Source organism: Eubalaena glacialis, chromosome 18, assembly GCF_028564815.1.
Source record: "Eubalaena glacialis isolate mEubGla1 chromosome 18, mEubGla1.1.hap2.+ XY, whole genome shotgun sequence".
NCBI lineage: Eukaryota > Metazoa > Chordata > Mammalia > Artiodactyla > Balaenidae > Eubalaena > Eubalaena glacialis.
In genome coordinates, this window is record NC_083733.1 from 14,067,634 (window position 1) to 14,086,910 (window position 19,277).

At 40.9% G+C, this 19,277-nt stretch overlaps 1 protein-coding gene across 1 annotated transcript in view; it reads right to left on the reverse strand.

The window, feature by feature from the left end:
- Positions 1 to 19,277, reverse strand: part of HYDIN (HYDIN axonemal central pair apparatus protein) — a 389,934-nt gene that overhangs the window by 118,737 nt on the left and 251,920 nt on the right. The window contains exons 24-31 of the mRNA XM_061172597.1: positions 18,080 to 18,217; positions 17,338 to 17,419; positions 15,607 to 15,726; positions 15,154 to 15,363; positions 12,814 to 12,936; positions 3,631 to 3,808; positions 1,817 to 1,935; positions 81 to 208 (exon numbers count right to left, since the gene is read on the reverse strand). Coding sequence (XP_061028580.1) covers positions 81 to 208; positions 1,817 to 1,935; positions 3,631 to 3,808; positions 12,814 to 12,936; positions 15,154 to 15,363; positions 15,607 to 15,726; positions 17,338 to 17,419; positions 18,080 to 18,217 — 1,098 coding nt within the window. The remainder of the gene's footprint in view (positions 1 to 80; positions 209 to 1,816; positions 1,936 to 3,630; positions 3,809 to 12,813; positions 12,937 to 15,153; positions 15,364 to 15,606; positions 15,727 to 17,337; positions 17,420 to 18,079; positions 18,218 to 19,277) is intronic.

The window sequence follows — 19,277 nt, forward strand, 5'->3', positions numbered from 1 at the left end:
TAATTCAGGGAGCACTCTGGTGGAGGGCACTGCTGGCTCTGCTACACTCTGAAACAAACACGACACGGAAGGGCGCTCACTTGATCGGTTTACGGTAACTCCGATGGCAGAGGTTGTCCATGGAACCAAGGACAATTGATTTCTGATGTTCTGTGGCATAGTCTTGGACTATAAGCCGCTCTACTTCCATCTGGAGTTGAGCATTTAACTGGAGCAAGAGAGAAGAGCAAGTAAGCAAATTCTTTGAGAACATGCATTCTCAATGGAGGCAATACCACCCCTAAGGGGGCGAAAGTTGCTTCATGGAGGGGAGAGTGAGAAAATCTTAGATATTACAATGGCTTGTGGCCCTCCAAAGGGCCACAGTAAATAAATAGATATACAGTATATCTGTGGTGTTAAAATTTTTGTTGGGGTTTAAGGTGGTTAAACAAACTATACATCTATGCCATGGAGTATTACTGAGCAATGGAGTAAGGAATGAACTATTTATGTTGATGGATCTCAAGGGCATTATGCTGAATGAAAAAAAAATAATCTCAAAAGGTTACATACTGTATGATTCCATTTACATAACTCTTCTATACTCATAACAAGATTATAGAGATGGAGAACTATAGTGGTTGCCAGGGGGAAGGGGTGGGGAGATTGGGGATGGCTATAAAGGAGAAGCACGTAAAGGCAAAAACAAATTAAAAATAAGAGACTCAAGGGAGTTCCCTGGTGGCCTAAGTGGTTAGGATTCCGGGCTTTCACTGCTGTGGCCCTGGTTCAATCCCTGGTCAGGAACTGAGATCCTGTAAGTCATGAGGTGTGGCAAAAAAAAAAAGAGGCTCAATTCTCCCTGTTGAAAATAAGGGTAGAGACTTCTTCCAGCTTCACTTTCAAGAAAACTTGTAAGTTCTTTCTCTGTCTCTTGGAAATATATATAAATCTTTTCATAGGCTAAGACTGTTTATCAGCTTCACAACCCAGGAACATCTTCCTTAAGGACCTGGGAACCATCTCTTTGACATGTCATCATCAAGGAAGATAGAGCCCCATCTCCTACCCTCCCATTTCTGTGGGAGGATAGGAGCCCAACTTCAGAGGACCCTGTCATAAAAACACAAAAGGTTTGTTTTCCCTTTGGGTAAAGCCAATTAGCTAACACAGATGGTCACCCCAATTACCATGTGAATTTAGCATGAACTAAGTGTGACAAATGGTGCTGTCAAGTCCTCTTACTTGAGGACTAGCTATAGTTTTTACTTAAGGACTAGTTACTGTTTACCTTGAGAACATGTATATAATAGGTTGTATCTGCTTGGCTCTATAAAAGACTGAGATTTCTTTCTGTCTTTGCAATCTCCTAGCAGACTGACAGAGACACGGAGCACTTTCTGCTTTAATGCTTATCAATAATAAAGTTGGATTCTTTCTCTTCCACCTTTGTGGAGAGATTTTGTGGGTTGGAAAGAGATTTTTGCTTATAATTCTATTTCCCCAGCGAGCACAAGGGATACTTACGGAGATGGAACACTTCTGTATCTTAATTGTGGTGGTGGATACACAAAGCTACACGTGAAAAAATTGGGTTAGAACCACACACAGATGCAGATATGCAAACATACAGAGACATGCAGACATGCAGAGAGACAGACCCACGAGTACATATAAAACTGATGAAATCTGAATAAGCTCTATGGCTTGTACCAATGTCAGTTTCCTGGTTTTGATACTGTTCTATAGTTATGCAAGACGTTACCACTGGGAAAAACATTTTTTAGCAGCTTCCGGTGAATCTACTTCCTGTGCAGAGTGAAGCCAATCTTACCTCAGAAGATTCATCCTCAGGCACTTCCTCAGGTCTCTCCAACTGGTCAAACATTTCATATTTGTTTTTTTCTAGTTTTTTTCTGGCCTGATTTAAGAAGATTTCATACTTCTCACATCCTGTGGGGGTTGGAAGGAGAAGGAAATCTGAATGGCTAGAAATATATGAATTATGCCTAAAACACAGACTCTAAGCTCAGGGAAAATAAAGTGAGAAGGGAAGTGAACTTTGTGAAACTTAGCCTGCCATGTTTTCTCTGCTTCAGAGGATAATTTGTGAGTGAGTAGAATTTGTAAAAGAGAACTCACTGAGTTTTATGAGATTATGCTTTAGTGGGCTACCAACTGTTTCTCAAGAATTTAATGACAGTAACATCCTGAGTCACTCATAGGGTGACCAACTGGATCCCAGCTTTCTTGATACTTTCCCAGTTCTAGCACCGATGGCTGCACCACTTGGGAAACCCCTCCATGCTGGACAAACCCAGATGGATGGTCACCCTTTAGGTTGGTCTTCATGTCTATTAATTCTCTGTTAACAAAAAGAATATATTTGGTTCAAGTTGCTTTAACTATGACTAAATAAGCTACAGTCCCCTGAATCAGGCAGGCTGGGCAACGGGGGGAGAGATTTCACCAGTTCACCAGTAAGCCAGCACAAATTCAAATGCTTGAGGGGCAAGGTAAGCAAAGTAATTAAAGTGTCTTCTATGAAACCATAGGAAGTGCTGGGACTGTGGTGAACTGGAGTACAGAAGACCCAACTAGTATTCAGATTTAAATTATTTTAAAGCCCTGTATTGGGCAAACATGTCTACTGCCATCATGAGGCCAGCTGGGCACCCAGTTTTCAACCCTGTGGCAAAGGCTTTTCTTCTTGACAATTATATGTAGAGTTGGACTAACCTCCGGCTGGCTGGAACTCTAGATACTAGAGTGTAACATGGTCTTCGATTTACTAATATTTGTGTTCATATTATCAGGGAGCAGACAATTAGGATTTAATGCATGATCATCAACAGGCGAGTTAGTGACTTTGGGGAGTGGGGTAGGAGGAAAGGCTGAGGTGGGAGGGCTTAGTCTGAAGCTGCTTAGGGAATGTAGATTTCAAAGAGCTTGAAGAGGGTTCATGAAGAAGAGTGAGAAGTTTCTCTTGACTCTTCATCCTGTAGTCCATGTCAGGAAGAAAGAGCCAGAGTCAGTCTGTGGCTAACAGAGCTGCTGAGTTGAGCTTCAGGATCTGCCAAGACAGAAATATTCTGGTACAGAGGGATGGCTCTGGGTGCCAGATGTTACCCAGAAAAGCCTTGGCTAAGGATGTGGGCAGACAGTTAATAAGTCTAAATTAGCCTCGAAACTGTAATGCCAGCATAAGGGGTTGGAACCTTAGCTGCCTTTCTGTACAGTTTATATTGATATTTTGAGAATTGTATTCCTTGCAGTACAATCAGCCTTTGCCTTCTCAATGGCCATCTGTGAGTGACAACTCAGTGAGAGAGTGTAGCTGGAACGAACATGTGATGGAGGAAAAGGCTTCTGGAAGTACAATGTCCTGATCCTTCTTTAAGTAATTTAATGATGGCAAAATTGGCCAGGGGTCTTAATTTGGGACTACCATGGACCCTATCTTGTCTTACTCATCTCAGGTCACCAAGTCAATTTCAACTCTTGATGTTTTTTGCAATTCAGGAATAACACAAAAGGGAACTTGTGAGGACTGCCAAACAAATAATGCGAGTTGCCATCAACCTTATAATAAGCAGCTAAAACACATCTTGTTATCCAGTGGGGAAATACTATAGAGGGTAGAAGTACCTTTGAGGTTCCTGGGGAGATCGATGCAGATTCGGGGAAAAATTCCCTCTCCACTCAGAGTAATATTTTCTGGGTCCAGGTGGGCAATCTGTATCTGGAAGCTCCTCTGAAAGATCTCAGGTACTCCAGGTAAGTAGTAAACCTTCAACACCTGCTCTTTATGGGAACTGATAAAACCCTATACAGCAGAAAGACCAGAGAGAACTTTAAAATTTACATAAAATTTACATAAAATTTATGTAAAATTTACGATGGACTCTTGCTTCTGGCAGTTTGATGGACTAGATAATCCCAAGGGCCTAATGTGCTATATTGTCCACTCACATTCCTCCTCCAAGATTCATTCCTATGAAGGTACAAGAAAATGACAAACAATAGAAAAATAGGCAGCATATGTGGGCACGCATTTCATAAAAGAGGAAACAGAATGGCAAACAAACAGTAAAGCTGCTTATCCTTATAAGTAATCAAGGAAATGCAAATTAAGATCATAATGAAAAAAATTTTAAACCATAAGATTGGCAAAGCTTGCCAAATTTGGTAAGATTATGCGTCAAAAGAAACTCACATTTCAATATATCTGGTGGGAATGTCAATGGGAAAAATCACTGTGAAAACTGCTTTAGTGGAGATAGCTTCAAGATGGTGGAGGAGTAAGATGTGGAGATCACTTTCCTCCCCACAAATACATCAGAAATACATCTACATGTGGAACAACTCCTACAGAACACCTACTGAACGCTGGCAGAAGACCTCAGACTTCCCAAAGGCAAGAAACTCCCCATGTACCTGGGTAGGGCAAAAGAAAAAAGAAAAACAGAGACAAAAGAATAGGGACGGGACCTGCACCTCTGGGAGGGAGCTGTGAAGGAGAAGAAGTTTCCACACACTAGGAAGCCCCTTCACTGGAGGAGATGGTGGGTGGGCAGGGGGAAGCTTTGGAGCCACGGAGGAGAGCACAGGTGCAGAGGGCAAAGCAGAGAGATTCCCGCACAGAGGATCGGTGCCAGCCAGCACTCACCAGCCCGAGAGGCTTGTCTGCTCACCCGCCAGAGCGGGCGGGGGCTGGGAGCTGAGGCTCGGGCTTCAGTCGGATCCCAGGGAGAGGACTGGGCTTGGCTGCCTGAACACAGCCTGAAGGGAGCTAGTGCGCCACAGCTACCTGGGAGGGAGTCCGGGAAAAGTCTGGAGTTGCCGAAGAGGCAAGAGACGATTGTTTCGGGGTGCGTGAGGAGAGGGGATTCAGAGCACCACCTAAATGAGCTCCAGAGATGGGCGTGAGCTGCGGCTATCAGCGTGGACGCCAGAGACGGGCATGAGATGCTAAGGCTGCTGCTGCAGCCACCAAGAAGCCTGTGTGCGAGCACAGGTCACTATCCACACCTCCCCTCCCGGGAGCCTGTGCAGCCCGCCACTGCCAGGGTCCCGTGACCCAGGGACAACTTGACCGGGAGAACACACATTGTGCCTCAGGCTGGTGCAACGTCACGCCAGCCTCTGCCGCTGCAGCCTCGCCCCACATTCCGTACCCCTCCCTTCCCTGGTCTGAGTGAACCAAAGCCCCCTAATCTGCTGCTCCTTTAACCCCCTCCTGTCTGGGTGAAGAACAGACGCCCTCAGGCAACCTACACGCAGAGGCGGGGCTGAATCCAAAGCTGAACCCCAGGAGCTGTGCGAACAAAGAAGAGAAAGGGAAATCTCTCCCAGCAGCCTCGGGAGCAGAGGATTAAATCTCCGCAATCAACTTGATGTACCCTGCATTTGTGGAATACCTGAATAGACAATGAATCATCCCAAAATTGAGGCGGTGGACTTTGGGAGCAACTGTAGACTTGGGGTTTGCTTTCTGCATCTAAGTTGTTTTCGGTTTTATGTTTATCTTAGTTTAGTATTTAGAGCTTATTATCATTGGTAGATTTGTTTATTGATTTGGTTGCTCTCTTCCTTTTTTTTTTTAATATATATAATTTTCCTTTTTCTCCTTTTGTGAGTGTGTATGTGTATGCTTCTTTGTGTGATTTTGTCTTTATAGTTTTGCTTTTACCATTTGTCCTAGGGTTCTGTCTGTCCGTTTTTTTTTGTTGTTGTTTTTTTTAGTATAGTTTTTAGCACTTGTTATCATTGGTGGATTTGTTTTTTGGTTTGGTTGCTCTCTTCTTTCTTTTGTTACTTTTTAAAAAATAATATATTTTTTATTTTAATAACTTTATTTTATTTTATTTTTCTTTCTTTCTTTTTTTTTCCTCCCTTTTCTTCTGAGCCATGTGGCTGACAGGGTCTTGGTGCTCCAGCCGGGTGTCAGGCCTGAGCCTCTGAGGTAGGAGAGCTGAGTTCAGGACAATGGTCCACCAGAGACCTCCTGGCCCCACATAATATCAAACAGCAAAAGCTCTCTCAGAGATCTCCATCTCAATGCTAAGACCCAGCTCCATTCAACGACCAGCAAGCTACAGTGCTGGACACTCTATGCCTAACAACTAGCAACACAGGAACACAACCCCACCTATTAGCAGAGAGGCTGCCTAAAATCATAATAAGGGCACAGACACCCCAAAACATACCACTGGAGGCGGTCCTACCCACCAGAAAGACAAAATCCAGCCTCATCCACCAGAACACAGGGACCAGTCCCCTCCACCAGGAAGGCTACACAACCCAACGAACCAACCTTAGCCACTGGGGACAGACACCAAAAACAACGGGAACTATGAACCTGCAGGCTGTGAAAAGGACACCCTCAAACATAGTAAGTTACGCAAAGTGAGAAGACAGAGAAACACACAGCAGATGAAGGAGCAAGGTAAAAATCCACCAGACCAAACAAATGAAGAGGAAATAGGCAGTCTACCTGAAAAAGAATTCAGAGTAATGACAGTAAAGATGATCCAAAATCTTGGAAATAGAATGGAGAAAATACAAGATACGTTTAACAAGGACTTAGAAGAACTAAAGAGCAAACAAACAATGATGAACAACACAATAAATGAAATTAAAAATTCTCTAGAAGGAATCAATAACAGAATAACTGAGGCAAAGAACAGATAAGTGACCTGGAAGATAAAACAGTGGAAATAACTACCACAGAGCAGAATAAAGAAAAAAGAATGAAAAGAATTGAGGACAGTCTCAGAGACCTCTGGGACAACATTAAACGCACCAACATTCGAATTATAGGGGTCCCAGAAGAAGAAGAGAAAAAAGAAAGGGACTGAGAAAATATTTGAAGAGATTAGAGTTGAAAACTTCCCAAATATGGGAAAGGAAATAGTCAATCAAGTCCAGGAAGCACAGAGAGTCCCATACAGGATAAATACAAGGAGAAACACGCCAAGACACATATTAATCAAACTACCAAAAATTAAATACAAAGAAAAAATATTAAAAGCAGCAAGGGAAAAATAACAAATAACATAGAAGGGAATCCCCATAAGGTTAACAGCTGATCTTTCAGCAGAAACTCTGCAAGCCAGAAGGGAGTGGCAGGACATATTTAAAGTGATGAAGGAGAAAAACCTACAACCAAGATTACTCTACCCAGCAAGGATCTCATTCAGATTCAACGGAGAAATTAAAACCTTTACAGACAAGCAAAAGCTAAGAGAATTCAGCACCACCAAACCAGCTTTACAACAAATGCTAAAGGAACTTCTCTAGGCAGGAAACACAAGAGAAGGAAAACACCTACAATAACAAACCCAAAACAATTAAGAAAATGGTAATAGGAACATACATATCGATAACTACCTTAAATGTAAAAGGATTAAATGCTCCAACCAAAAGACATAGACTGGCTGAATGGATACAAAAACAAGACCTGTATATATGCTGTCTACAAGAGACCCACATCAGACCTAGGGACACATACAGACTGAAAGTGAGGGAATGGAAAAAGATATTCCATGCAAATGGAAATCAAAAGAAAGCTGGAGTAGCAATTCTCATATCAGACAAAATAGACTTTAAAATAAAGGCTATTACAAGAGACAAAGAAGGACACTACAGAATGATCAAGGGATCAATCCAAGAAGATATAACAATTGTAATTATTTATGCACCCAACACAGGAGCACCTCAATACATAAGACAAATGCTAACAACCATAAAAGGGGAAATCGACAGTAACACAATCATAGTAGGGGAATTTAACACCCCACTTTCAACAATGGACAGATCATCCAAATTGCAAATAAATAAGGAAACACAAGTTTTAAATGATACATTAAACAAGATGGACTTAACTGATATTTATAGGGATAAATTGGGAGACTGGGATTGACATATACATACTACTATATATAAAACAGATAACTAATACCGACCTATTGTATAGCACAGGGAACTCTACTCAGTACTCTGTAATGGCCTATATGGGAAAAGAATCTAAAGAAGAGTGGATATATGTATATGTATAACTGAATCACTTTGCTGTACACCTGAAACTGACACAACATTGTAAATCAACTATACCCAAATAAAAATTTTTTTTAAATTCCAAAAAGGAGCCAACATTGAAAAAAAAAACTAGGGAAAAATGCTAGTATAGGTTCAAGCTATTTAGAAGTGCTTTAAAAGTCATTTTTGAAGGGGCCTCATAATTTTGAACATATTTTATTGTTTTTTGATGTTACAAGTGATATATATTCTTTGAAGAAAAATTAGAGAATGAAGACAAGAAAAAATTGAATGAAGATCACTAGTGCTTACTACTGACACATAAATAATGATTAACACTGGTGGATATCAATCTAGATTTTATTTAAATACACATACACACCCACACACACCCTGGGGGTCCATGAGCCCACTAGTGTTAATAAACTTATCTCCAACCCTTAAAGTGCCTGTGACAGTTAAAAATCATTGCCATCATTTCTATGAGAAGCCATTGCCTAATTCTCTTGCTTCTCTTAGCCTCCACTCTCTCACTTCCTTACATGCTATCTGCTTCACTGAACAGAACTGAGCCTTGTCACCAAATTTCACAATACACTCACTCACATGAAGCATTTTATGAAATTTTGCACATTTTATGGAATGTGTGAGTGTGTATGTGGGGAGTGTTATAAGGTGGAGTCAAACTGCAGTGTGCAATGTTTCCCAGGATTCACCCTCCCACCCTCATTCTCTCTTCTCCTCACCCCTCTCTTGAGCAATCCACAAAATTCTCGTTTCCTACAAAATTCTCTTTCTTCCTGCACTCAGTGCCCTGGAGGGTAGTGGGGTGGGTCTCAGCTTTTATCTTGAGCAGTAACAATGTATTTTTCCAATAACCAATAGTTCTCTCATGTTATTCTGGTGGAAAATTTTTCTCTATCTAGTTACATGTTCAAGCATTCATGTACACTGCAGGACTGTAAACATTTGTTTTCATTATAAGAATCTGGCCTTATAGCAGGAAATCTGGTAAATATAGAAAAGGAAAAACATAGAGAGAAAAAAATCCCATTCAGAACCATAAAAACAACGTCCAGTTCAAAAGAAGGGGGAAGTGCAAAAAAGAGTTAATAACATAGCAGTCCTAAAACTACTACTCTTAGAAAGGCCTGCTTGCAAAGTTGGTAAGAATGGCTCACTGTGCCTCAACTTTTTTGGGCAAACAACTATGGTTTATGCTGAACACTGTTTTCTTTCTGGGAGACTGGAATTTTGGTATGTGCCAGGCAGAGGGTGTCTGTGTGACTGGGCCCCACTGGAACTGAGTCTCCAGTGGGCTTCTGTGGTAGCTCTCATATCGTGTAGTCACAGCTCATTGCTGGGGGATTAGGAGCATCTTGCGTGACTCCACTGGGAGGGGATTCTTGGATGCCTGCACCGGGTTTCTTCTGAACTTTGCCCCATGTGCTTTTTCCCTTTGCTGATTTTACTTTGTATTCTTTGGCTGGAATAAATCATAGTCACTAGTACAATTTATTGGTGAGTCCCCCTAGAGAATCGTTAAACCTGGGGGATGATCCTGGGGACCCATGACACAGGGATGATTCTGAGGAATAAGAGCAAATATATTCTATGAGTTCCTATAAGAAAGAAGAAAAAATAAGATAATATCTAATCCATGATCTCAATCAGATTCAAGAAGCCACTGTGTGTAAACAGCAGGAACAGAGAGTCAGGGACAGGGAGTAACCCCAAACCAGGAAAAAGTATATGGGGATGAAAAACCCTTCTACTTCTGGTTCTGCAAATGCTGGTGACTGCACTGTTATAGCTCCCTCTCATGCTACAAGTGTGAGGATATTCTGCATAAGGCACAACAACAACAAAGGCAACAACAAAACTCTCTTTCAATATATAGTGAGCTTGAAAGAAAATAGATCCTCTGATGTAAAAAAGAAACAGAGGGAACCTAGCCAGTGTGGTTAAGTTCAGAGCCTTTACTTGGTGGTCACGGGTGACATCAGACCCAACTACAGTCCCTACCACCCAAGGACTGAAATAGAGGAATGCAGCCTGGACCCATGTGAGGTGGGCACACAGGGCAGATCCCTGCACGAGGCTGGAGCCATGAAGGGCGGTCACTCCTGTTATTTCTCTGCACTTTAGGGAAGAATCAAGGAAGCTTGTATCTCTCTGGGATCCTAGGTAGGGAAAATATGTATCCCATGGGAAACAGAATGCCCAAGCCTGTATCATGCATATGCGTGAAGTCTTCATGTACACTGACAGATCACTGTGGTTAATCCAGGTCAAAACATTAACTCAAGTAAAGCAACTATACTCCAATAAGAAAGAAAACAAACAAACAAAACATTAACTCAAAATCTGACCCCTTGGGGTACCTGGCAAAAACAACTGCAACACTTTTGTAGCACCACCCTGCAATCCAGGGTGAATGAGGCTGTCTCAGAGAAAATGGTCTCAGTGGAAGATGATCTCAAGTCAAAAATTACATATCATACAGGGAAAGCATTGATAATGAAAGACAGTTAACAGTCACACAAATAGGAATAATGGTATCCCTAATAACTCAGTTAGAATAACTTAAAAGAATATACAAAATGATTAGTGATAAATGAAGAAATTAAAATCCCAGTGAAAGAGGTGAATAACAGGTGGAATTTTTGAAATGAAAAATATGATCACTGAAATTAGGAATGCAGAGTAGGGTTAGGAATGCAGAGTATAAACAGTAGATTATACTCAGTTGAAAAGAAAATTAGTTAACTGAAAAAGCTGAGGTAATTATCTTGAATGCAGTTTAGAGAGATAAAAAGTAAAGAGATACACATGTGACATATAGGTTTAGAAACATGGACAGAATGAGAAGGTCCAACATATGTCTAAAAGTTGCTTTAGCAGAAAAGACTGGAGAAAATAGGGGAGAAGCAATACTTGAAGATATAATAAATGAAAGACACATATCCTCAGAGTGAAGGAGTGGACCCACAGCCAAAGAAAAAGATATACTTGTGATTACTATGAAATGTATAGAACTGAACCACAATAAAAACACAACATACCAAACCTTGTGAAAGACAGCTAATACGGTACTTCGAAAGACACAATATTAATACCAAACAAAGAAGAATTCAAAGTAAAAAGCATTAAAAGGGAAGAAAGTAGCAATTTAAAATAGATAAAATATACAGTGCAGGATGAACACTTAATAGTCATTAAATCTTGTGTGTTAAATAAGACAGAAATGAAAATGGATAAAACAAAAATTTATATATTTTTTATATACCATTTTTAGTCTTTTATATACCAAAACCCTTTATAAACCATTCTTAGTCTTAGAAAACTTTTTATATACCATTCTTAGTCTTAGAATAATTAAACAGAAAAAGGGAAACAAGATTTGGATAATATAATTTAATGGAGGTTAATTTAATAAAGATTCATCATAATCTGCATTCTATAGTCCAGACAACATTGTTTCCAAACATTCACTGGTATTAAAATATCATTTTAGACCACTAAAATATACTAACAAACTAATAAAAGTAGGAATTGAGAAGGTCATATTACCTGGCCATGATATGAAAAACTCAGTATTAACTTCACATTAATAAGAGTTTAAATAACGAAAAGAAAAAGCTGAGTCATTTGGAAATTTGAAAAAGGGAAAAATATACTTTAAAATTACACTTGTAGATAAAACTACAATTCTAGACAACTTAGAAAATAATTAAAATTATAATGGTTGATATTAAAATGTATAAAATATGCAAAGTTAACTTCCTTTTTTCAATCTATAATTTTCTTTAAAATTATGAGATGGAGCTAAAGGTGTACTCAGGCAAATGTGTACTCACATTTTTTCATTATTAATTAAGAAAGAAAGAAAAGTAGGCATTCAACTTAGGAAGAACGTAAAAGTAAAATTCAAAAGAATATCTAAGACAAATTGGAAAAAGAAGAATTAAAAGGGAGTTGACTTAATAGACATTAAGATGTATTTTAAAGCTATAACACTTAAAATAGTATATTATGGATGTAGGTACAGGCAAACAGATCAATAAAGAATACAGAAACTAGCAATAGACCCAAATATATGTGATAATTTAGAGGAAGAATAGACTCTATCATCCAAGATGACAGCACTTTTATCTTTGGATTGTAAGATTATGAACAATTATAATTTCATTCTTTATCCTTTTTCATATCTTTCAATTTTTCTATAACAATTATGTGTTATTTTCATGATGAGAAAAACTCGACAAAAATTCCTTAAAACTGTTAGATTAACATAATATGTACAAGGAACCATCTCTTCCATTTGCTTCTAAAACCAATACGGCTCACTGCAGTCTACTGGTGTTTTCTCTACTGCTAACAAAAAGCTGCTTTTATTTGTTGTAGTCAGAGTAGAGGAGGCCCTCGGCTTCAAGGAATTACAAGGGAAGTGTGAGGACATAAGTGGAAATAAACTATTCTTATAATCATGAAAAAAAAATCCATGGGATTGTATATCTTGTTCACTGTTTAACCCCTAGTGCCTGGCTAATGGAGGACACACTAAATAGTTGTTTAATGAATGAAGGAAGGGCTTGGATATATTTACTTTTCTTGTCTCTGAGAGCTTGTTAGTTTTAATTAAAAAAAAAAAAAAATCACACCCATAATCCTGGCAGTGAATGTTTAGCATAATCTCAGCCTCTGGGGTGTGGCTTGCCGGTTTGGGTTTGGGCCCCTCCTACCATCATCAGGTGGCCATCATGGGTTGGGGGGGGATGGGCTACTCACCGAGAGAGGCTGGATGAGAAGGTTGTCTGGCGAAGACTGGGGGTCAGTCAGAACGCTGAACTCAAAGCCAACTTTCCCAGTGTTCTTGAGTGTGATTTCACTCTCTGTGACATGGTCGAACAGCTCGAGAGGAGAAGAAGGAGAAGAGTGACTCCTCTGTCACCCACCCTCTGGGATGCTGCTGTCATCCTGACAAAGGCAGGTAGACAAGCATGCCTCACAGACACGGATTTCATTTTCCATGAGGTAGATGCTGGCCAATCCACATTTCAGTATCACCACCAGGTGCCTGCTGGGCGGGAGGAGCACTAGACCCTGGAGACTGGCTCTGTCTTAGGTCTTCTAACAACTAATTTAGTTTAGTACGGCTGTGGGGTGAGCATTTCACCTCCCTGAACCTCTGTTTCTTCACCACAAAGAATTCATATTAGAGGATCTTAAAGTAAGCTTTTTTATATTACAAAGATTTGCTTTTTTGGATAAGATTTGAGTTCAGAATTTTCTAGAATGAAGTTTTCTATTTTTATGGAGAGACAGGGGAGTAATAGGCCAGCCATATTCTTTTTCCTGAGATTTTGCTAACATAATTCAGAGGGTCCAATAACCACAAACTGAAGCCACTTCGGGGGCTCTTAGGACAAACTAGGGGAAGAACTAGTTGCTACAAAGGAAGCACTCTGAGCTGAGCCAAAACCAATTGCCCAGAAGACCCTGGAGATAAGGAGTGAACGAAAATTCTATCTGGTCAAAGTAACACACAAGGTGTCAATAGGTGTTAGGTGAATTTGATTTTAGGCACAATCTTTAACCTGTAAACATATATGCACACACACAATTCAGTAATAATACTGAATAATAAAAAAAAATAATAATAATGCAGTGGCTATATAATGGGGGGTCTAATTCCCATTCATATTTGGTAGGAGATATGGTACCTGAGTACATAACACAAATTCTAATTGGGGAGGGAAGATGTACAGACATAGAATTAACTGACAATTATTCCAAAGCAAGATTTAGAAAGTACATTATATTATGGCAAAGACTCTAAGTGCCAAGAGAATGTAGTGTAAGAGGAAGATAACTGAGGGATGGAGTTGAGCTGGGTCTTAGAGTATGTGTGACTGCGGAGTTGGCAGAGCGGAGGATGAGATAGATAATATAATAGGAAAAATGGAAGCAGAAAGGGCTGGGCTGCATTAGGGCCAGTGGGTAAACCAGCTTGGCCATAAATGAATGAGCGGTTTATAATGGGAAATTATGAGAAACAAAGTTTAATACGTAAGGAGCATCAGTTAATAGAGGGGCTTAGGATACCCTTACTCAGGTGGAGGAACCTGGCTCTGATCCACAGAGTGACTCATGATTGAAGGCCTTCTCTGACTCAGGCACAGTACTGACCAGACACTTTACTTAAGTAACCATAACCACCTGGTGAAATAGGAATTGCTACCCCATTCCCATTTTAGAGATGAGGGATACTGAGACTTGGAGAGGTTAGGTCATGTGCCCAAGGTCATAGTCAGTAGGGAGTAAAAGTAGGATAACATCCCAGTTCTTCTGACTACAAAACAATGCTCTTTTCTCTATGCAATCATTTTTGCTCTTTTCCCAAGGCAATTTTGGGAAAATCTACCTGGCAATGATATTTAGATCAGTTATTGATAGAAGCCAGAAATGCACTGTAATCCCTTGCTTCCATGGGTCCGTGGACCAGCAGCATTGACATCACCTGGGAACTTGTCAGAAATGCAGACTCTCAGGCTCCACCCTGGACCTACTGAATCAGAATCTGCACTTGAACAAGATTCCCAGGTGATTCGTATGCACATCACAGTTTGAGAAGAACTGCTGTAATAATTTAGGCATGGCTTGAGATCCTGCAGTGTGATAATCGCAGCGGTGATGGGAAAGGAAAACCAACTCAGAGGAATTATGCTTGATGAATTAGCAAACCCCAGGCCTGTAACGATGTGGGGAGCTGAAGGACAGAATGCAGTGGAAAATTCCTTGGAGGTCGTAAACTCAAGGGCCTGAGAAGGGAGTAGTCCTATTGAAAGAAACAAAGAGGGTGGAATGGGCTTTTGGACTGAGAATAAAGATGCAAATTTTAGTGTCTAACATGCAGAATTTGAGGAGACAATGAGAAAAGCAAGTGAAAATGTCTGGCAAATGGTTGGCAGTTGGGGGATGATCAGGCTTAGGAAGCAGCTTAGGGGTCAAGGATAGGGGTGATGGTGAGACTATGATGACTGGGGTTCCAGGAGAGATGAGAGCACAAAGACTATGACTGATGTTTAAGGCAAACCCAGAAAATCTCCTCCCGATGGCTGGCAATACCTGTAATCCACAGTTAATGTCCTTGGTGTCAAAGGAATAGTTGACCAGGGAGGCCTCTCCCCTTAGTATTATCTCATAGGTGGGCCCTCCTTCCACTTCACACAGAGCTTTAGCCTGTGCAATGATGTCACAGTGTCCATAGAAGGTGAAAGACATCTGGTGGCTACTGTGTGGCCGCAGCACTCCATAGAGAGGCAAAATATCAAACACCTGCAGAGAAAGTCATTCCATATTAGAGTCTGCAAAGGGCAAGCTAAAGTTCAGCCAATTTACAGATTGATTCTTGACTTTACCTTGTTTGACTCCATGAAAGGTGACTAGCCTAGCACCCTGAAAATATATGATGATAAGGCAGTAACAGTGCTTGGGCAAATTTAAATTTCTAACTTGGGGCAGGGGCTCAGTAAGAAGAATTGTATCAGATGACTCTAGGGCCCATGAGGTGTTACTTACTTCTTCTATCCCAATGGAAAACATTTCATCCCGTTCAAAGATCCATGGCGATTCCTGAAACTCCGCCTGGCTCTGGTTTGTGTCTATTCTTTCTGTTTCAGCAGAGTTCATTTTTAATCCCTGGGAATTAGAGGTGTGAGGAAAAACTCGCAAGCATTCATAATTTGTCATCAATGTGCTCCTCCCCCTCGCTGACAGAAAAATGAAGTATGTTGTATATATTTTTAAAATAGCACGGGTTTTTTTTTCCTAGGGAGATAATTGGGGAGGTGTCCAAGATGTATGTACAAGGATGTTTACTTCAGTGTTATCTGTAATAGCAAAACTTTGGAAGTAAACCAAATGCCTATCACTAGGGGATCACTTTAAATGAAGTGTGTGTGGTACTGCTATCCATGGAGGATGATGCAGTGCATATTTATAAACCAGGGATGATGCGCCCAACATATTACTGAGTAAGAAAGCAGTTCCATTTATGTAGTATTATTACACAGGCCTATGTAACACACCTGCAAGTGTGAGTGTGTATAAATTCACTCAGAGATCTGCATATGCAAATAGAGATATCTGGGAGGTTATTTGCTGAAATTTTTCTATGAATGGTGGGATTTTGAGAATTTCTGCTTTCATTTTTCTGTATTCTTGAATTTTCTATGACATCTTTCAAAATATATATAAAAGAAAAGAATTAACATTTAAAAGACAAGTGTTTTATATGCACACACATACTTATTCTAAAAAATGTGGAAAATACAGAAAGCTTCAAAGAAAGAAATACAAATCAATCATTAGATTATTCTGCAGATATATATGTGTGTGTGTATAGTGTGAGTATATATGTATATATATTTGTATTCTGATTTTTTCAGTTAACATTATAGCATGAGTGATACCCTCCCATATGACTAAATATTTTTTACAAGCATCATTTAAAATACTTTAAAAAACAGAACATGTAGTATTTTTTACTTAATATATCAGAGATTGCTCCAAATCAGTAAAGAGAGAACTTTTTCATTTTCTAAAAAGGATTTCATAGTACTGCCTTGTGCAGATGTAATTTAGTTTATTCGACCAGTCTCCTATTGGGGGAATTAAGTCGTTTCCAATTTTTCTTGCTTTTACCAACAAAGCTGCAGTGTACAAGGATAGTTACACGTCTTTATGTAAACGTAAAGGTGTATCTGGAGAATAATATTCTAGCAGAGGAATTGTGCATTTTAAATTTTGATACACCTGCCAGATTGCATGTCATAGAGGCTACACCAATTCATACTCCTACCTATGAAGTGTGAAAATGCTTGCTTTCCCCGACTCTGCCACTATTGAGACAAACCTTATTTAAAAGATTGCATATTATCATGGACATACAGTAATTTTCCTAATTTTTTGCTATTTCTAAACTGTTTTAACACACATCTTTGTATTTCTGATGATTTCCTTAGGCCATCATTCTAGAAGGAGAATTTAAGAGTATGAATTTGTAAACTCTCTCAATCTCCTCTTTGTTTTTACTATGGAAGACAGTTCTCCTTTTGCAGCCTCTATCTAGGGGCTGGGAAGAGCACAAGATCGTCAAGGTTAGAGGTAAATGGCTTTTCCATTACAGAGAAAATCTACTTGCTGAGGTGTCTGAGTTCTCACTGAGGTGTTGGGTCTGTGTGTGTTTGGTTGGGAAGTAACCCGGATAAAGATGTGCAGCCCATCCGCCCCAGGGAAAGGAAACCATACATCTGAGATGGCCATGATGGACACTTGTGCTTTTTTGGTCTCTCTTTCTTCAGATCCAACTTCTTCGTCCACAAGGATAGTCCTGGGGAGTTTAATGAAAATGTGGAGAATCACTCATTTGGCAACCATCACAACACAGTTTTCAGCTGCATGATGGCCCTGTCTTCCTCTCCCCTCTACGGCGCCCCAAAGAATAAGTGGGGTTCTCATTCAAGGGACACCTTTCTCAAGGGTCAGCTGGTCAGTGCTCTGTTACTACCTGCCCCCAAACATGCAGTCTAGGGTATCAAACTGGTCCATTTTCCATAGGCCCCAACCCTTCTTTTCCTGGGCTATTAAACCCTTGTCTGACTTACAGAAAGTTCTCAGAAGCTCTGGCAGTTCTTCAGACAACTTGGGTGTGTCCCCAGGGCCGGAACATTTTATTGTGAGAATATAACACGTGGCCAATTGTCATACGCTTTTCTGCTTTCTACCCTTGACCTGACCCTGGCTTGGCAGATGGAGAGGGCAACATGATCGGAAGGGCTCAGTCCCTCAGGACTCAGGAGGCTATGATCCCCTGAGAACAGAGATGACTTTCAACTCTGTATCCCAGATGCCCCCTCCAGGGCCTAACACAGAGAAGGCACTCACTAAACTGCTGGATGAATACATGAAAGACGAGTTTGAGAATGTAAGTCAGTGTAGAGAAAAGAATGCTATTTAAAGAAATCCATTCTGGCTTTGCCTTTGCACTTACTTAACAAAATCACTCAGATCCATCTCGGGGGACTCTATTGCTGGGACTGCTGCCGAGCTGACAGATGCCAAGGTTACTGGGATGGATTCCACCTGGGACAGGGGGGCACTGTGGGGCTTCCTTGGCCATGTCACAAACCTACAAAGGCATGGGGATGGAGGGAAAGAGTCACATCAGCTGTTGCAAGTCAGTGCCTGGGTAGGCTCTTGGTTTCTAAGGCCAAACTCCAAATCCCAGACGAGGCAGGTTGAGAAGGGACTGCCCTACACCCTCTCTTGGATTTACCTTCTTCAAATCATATCTGAGGTTTCATTTTTTCCAAAAGTTTGCTGACCACCCCCTCCCACTTTGGGTCCAGTGTCTTTCCTCTGAGAACCCATGGCCCCCGGGTTTCCCCTCTCACACTTGCTTTTCCCCTTCCTGCTAGACTGTGAGCCCCCTGAGGACTTGTATCTAATACACCATCTAACACAGTGCCTGGCCTGCAGGGGGCGCTCACCATGGTTAGGAATGAATGAGTCACCAGGGCTCCTGCTCCCAGATAACCAGAAAGCAGGATGAGGATGCGAGGCATTCACTCTTGGGTCCTGTTAGTGAGGGCTCAGCCTTTGTGGGACCCTGCCTCCCATCATGCTTGCTCTGGGCGCCTGGACTGCTCCACCCTGGTCCTGGCCCTGCGTTTGCTTTGCTGCCACTCCAGTTCTCAGAGCAGAGGGCCGAGGCGGAAATTGGTGACTGCACCAGCTGGTGCTGAAGCCCTTAGGTCCAGGTTTCATTGAATTGACATCATAAAGGCCAAAGTGGTGGGGGTCGCCCCCATTCTTCCTGTTTCCCCAGGGTGCATGTGGCATTTTTAGGGACCCCGCCCCTCCCCCATCTCAGGCCCCTTATATTAATTTCAACCCAATTTCACTTTGATATTCATTCTTGCCCCACATGCTCTCTACTTTTTCTCAGAGGCTCAGCAGAGAAATGTTATCTATTATATGAAGGTCCCACCACTCTCCCATCTTCCTATTTGAAGAACTTTTTCCTCCCTCTGAAGTTTCACAGCATTTCATGTGCACATCTTTTAGGATACTGTCCACTGTCTACCACGTACCTGAGTACCACTACCGGGTGTTCGACTACCAACTTCATGATTTCTGCCCTGTTGAGTATCATTTAATAAATTTATTTTATTGAGGTATAATTAACA